This window comes from Miscanthus floridulus, chromosome 17 (genome assembly GCF_019320115.1).
Source record: "Miscanthus floridulus cultivar M001 chromosome 17, ASM1932011v1, whole genome shotgun sequence".
NCBI classification, from domain to species: Eukaryota; Viridiplantae; Streptophyta; class Magnoliopsida; order Poales; family Poaceae; genus Miscanthus; species Miscanthus floridulus.
Window position 1 is genome coordinate 9,508,163 of NC_089596.1, and position 3,047 is coordinate 9,511,209.

At 59.4% G+C, this 3,047-nt stretch overlaps 1 protein-coding gene across 1 annotated transcript; it reads left to right on the top strand.

Annotated features, from left to right (window-relative positions):
- Positions 1-1,431: 1,431 nt before the first annotated feature.
- Positions 1,432-2,822, top strand: LOC136515180 (phospholipase D delta-like). The gene is made up of 3 exons (XM_066508850.1): positions 1,432-2,294; positions 2,413-2,512; positions 2,586-2,822. The coding sequence occupies exons 1-3, from the start codon at positions 1,432-1,434 to the stop codon at positions 2,820-2,822; spliced, it is 1,200 nt and encodes a 399-aa protein (XP_066364947.1).
- Positions 2,823-3,047: the final 225 nt, after the last annotated feature.

Genomic DNA, 3,047 nt, shown 5'->3' on the forward strand with positions numbered 1-3,047 from the left:
TTTCTTGGTGGTTCGCGGGCCCTTGCGTCCCAGCTTATGAACCAAGGACTCGCAGGTTGTCCCAGACAGGAAGGCTCCTATCACGTCGACGTCGGCGACGTTAGGGAGCTCGTTGCACTGTCGGGAGAAGCGCCGTATGTACCCACGGAGGGTCTCATCGGCCTTCTGACAGCAGTTCTTGAGGTCCATGGGTTCCCAGGGCGCTTGTATGTGTCCTAGAAGTTTTCTACAAAGATCTCCTTCAGATCTGCCCAACTCTGAATTGCATTGGACGGCAGGTGTTCCAACGACGCTCGTGCCGAATCGGCCAAGAACAGCGGAAGGTTGCGGATAATGAAGTCGTCATTATCCGCACCACCGGCTTGACAGCTAAGCCAATAGTCTTCGAGCCAAAGTTCGGGGTTTGTCTCCCCAGAGTACTTAGGGATATTGGTAGGTGGTCGGTACCTTGGTGGGAAAGCAGCGTTGAGGATGTGCCGGCGGCCTGAGGGCCTGGCAGGCCGGGGCTCGGACTCCGGTCCTCGCCGCTGTTGTAGCGTCCACCGCGACGAGGATGATAGCCGTCGAGCGAGGCGGAACCAGCCCTCAGCCGTCGGGTGAGGCGGAGCCAGCTCTCAGACGTCGAGCGAGGTGGAGCCAATCTTTAGTCCTCCGGACAAAAAGTGTAGCTATGTTTTTGTCTATTCGGAAGCATCAATGTTTGATGGTTATTAGTTACACCTCATCGGTTACCTTATGTCCCCGACACGAGGGCACTCTTTTCATCGGTAGCCAATGCAAATCCAGCGTTATGTCAGGCACGTCGATTAGCGAAAACAAATGGTCAAATGCAGGCATCAGTCTTGGCCGGTGGATCGGGCTGTAGCATCGCATCACATTCACATGGGCACCGCCCGTTCCTGGAGTCACTGACGGGCACGCACGGTTCAAAACTCCAGAGGACCCCCGGGGTCACATCGGCTTCGCGGGAAAAGAAAACTGCTGCTCCGTCCGCCGTGCACCGGCGCGTGAACAAAGAAACATCAGTGACCCGCCGGCGCACAAACACCTTGTCCGCCCACGTCACGCCTCCTCTCCTCTCCTCGGGTAACCGCCCACACGCGAGCGCCTCTCTTGCTCCCTGTTCCGTTCGTCGTCGCTCCTCTCTTCACCCCCACCCGCCCCCCCCCCCCCCCCCCCCCCCCCCCCCCCCCCCCCCCCCCCCCCCCGCATCTCGCGCGCGCGAGCGCCTTCGCTCTGCCACCCTGTGCTCCCCGCTCCGCCCCGACCCGCACGCCTCTCCTCGTCGGCCGGCCGGCCAGCGCCGCCATGGCGCGCTAGCCAAGCCACATTCTGACATCGATTCGCCCGCCACGCCTCTGACCAGCGCATTGATTTCTTGTTCTCCGCTCCCGGCGCCGCGGCCACCACTTGGTGGTCCGGTCTCTTGCCATGGGCAAGGGCTCGGCGCCGGCAGAGCCCGAGCCCGCCGTGCTCCTGAACGGTGACCTGGACATCCGCATCGTGGAGGCCAAGTGCCTGCCCAACATGGACATCATGTCGGAGCGGGTGCGCCGCTGCTTCGCCTCCTGCTCCTGCGGCAGGCCCGCCACGAAGAAGCGGATCATCACCAGCGACCCCTACGTCTCCGTCTGCGTCGCGGGCGCCACGGTGGCGCAGACCCGGGTGATCCCCAACACCGAGAACCCGCGCTGGGAGGAGCACTTCCGCGTGGAGGTCGCGCACGCCGCCGCCCGCGTCGAGTTCCACGTCAAGGACAACGACGTCTTTGGCGCGCAGCTCATCGGCGTCGCCGCGCTCGCCGCCGGCGCGCCCGTCGCCGGCTGGTTCCCAGTCGAGGCCGGGCAGTGCGGCGCCGGAGCCGGCAGCCACTCCCCGAGGCAGCCCGCGCCCGAGCTGCACCTCTCCATACGGTACGAGCCCATCGACGGCGTGCCCAATGCCTACTTCCCTCTCCGGCGAGGCGGCGCCGTCACGCTCTACCAGGACGCCCACGTCGCCGGCGGCAATCTACCTGCGATCGAGATCGACGGCGGCCGGGTCTACGAGCACGGCAGGTGTTGGGAGGACATCTGCCACGCCATCGCTGAAGCGCACCACCTGGTTTACGTGGTCGGCTGGTCCATCTACCACCCCGTCAGGATCGTGAGGGAGACGACCAGGCCGTTGCCCGGAGGGACGCCGCCGATGCTCGGTGAGCTCCTCAAGGGGATGGTCCATGAGGGAGTCCGCGTCGTGATGCTGATTTGGGACGACAAGACGTCGCATGACAAATTCCTTTTGAAAACGGTACTGTATGGTTTACGTTTCTTTCTTCAGGAAGTTGTTCATTAATTTGCCGCGAACGAAAGAAAGAACACCCTTTGCTTGGTTCAATAATAGTCTGATAGAGATGTTTTTGGTTGAATGCAGGGTGGAGTCATGCATACACATGATGAGGAAACTAGAAAGTTTTTCAGGCATTCCGGTGTACACTGTGTACTGGTTCCTCGTTAGCATTTTCAAGCAGCAGGTGAGGGTTCCTTTTAGTTTTCCTTCCCATTGTACTGCTACAATGAACTGAACTGCGTTTTTTTTATTTACAGCATGTACGTCAGCTGTCAGCTGTCAGCAGTCAGCACGCATCGTCAGTAGTCGCGGCGGGCGACCCCATCCTCCGGGACGAGCACTACGGCCTGTACGTGCTCTTCGTGTGGTCGAGCTGGATCGGGTTCGGCAGCTCCATGGTGCTCACCATGGGCCTGCTCACCGGCGTCGCCACGGGGCCGCGCTTCGTGCGCTGGCTCTTGGTCGTCTCTGTAATGGTGTTCCAGTGCCTATGATACGGTGATCCTCGTAAGGTAGTCAAGTTCGATAAAGAGAACACATATAGACAGAGATACTAGATGTGTGTCAATTTTACGTTTGAGTCTATACTTCGTCAACGCTATGTAATGATTATTTTGTATCATATGAAGTCTTGCATGATTTATTTGTTTTATAACAATTGCATTTATTGTAGACTCCTCCACCGCTCTGTGATTTTGAGCAGTGAATTGACAATGAGA

What these genes read in the sequence shown, in the direction of transcription:
- LOC136515180 (XM_066508850.1), top strand. Translation starts at nt 1,432, where the DNA reads ATGGGCAAGGGCTCGGCGCCGGCAGAGCCCGAGCCCGCCGTGCTCCTG. An exon ending in TTCCTTTTGAAAACGGTACT is followed by an intron (nt 2,295 to 2,412) that starts GTATGGTTTACG and finishes GGTTGAATGCAG; the next exon opens with GGTGGAGTCATGCATACACA. An exon ending in TTAGCATTTTCAAGCAGCAG is followed by an intron (nt 2,513 to 2,585) that starts GTGAGGGTTCCT and finishes TTTTATTTACAG; the next exon opens with CATGTACGTCAGCTGTCAGC.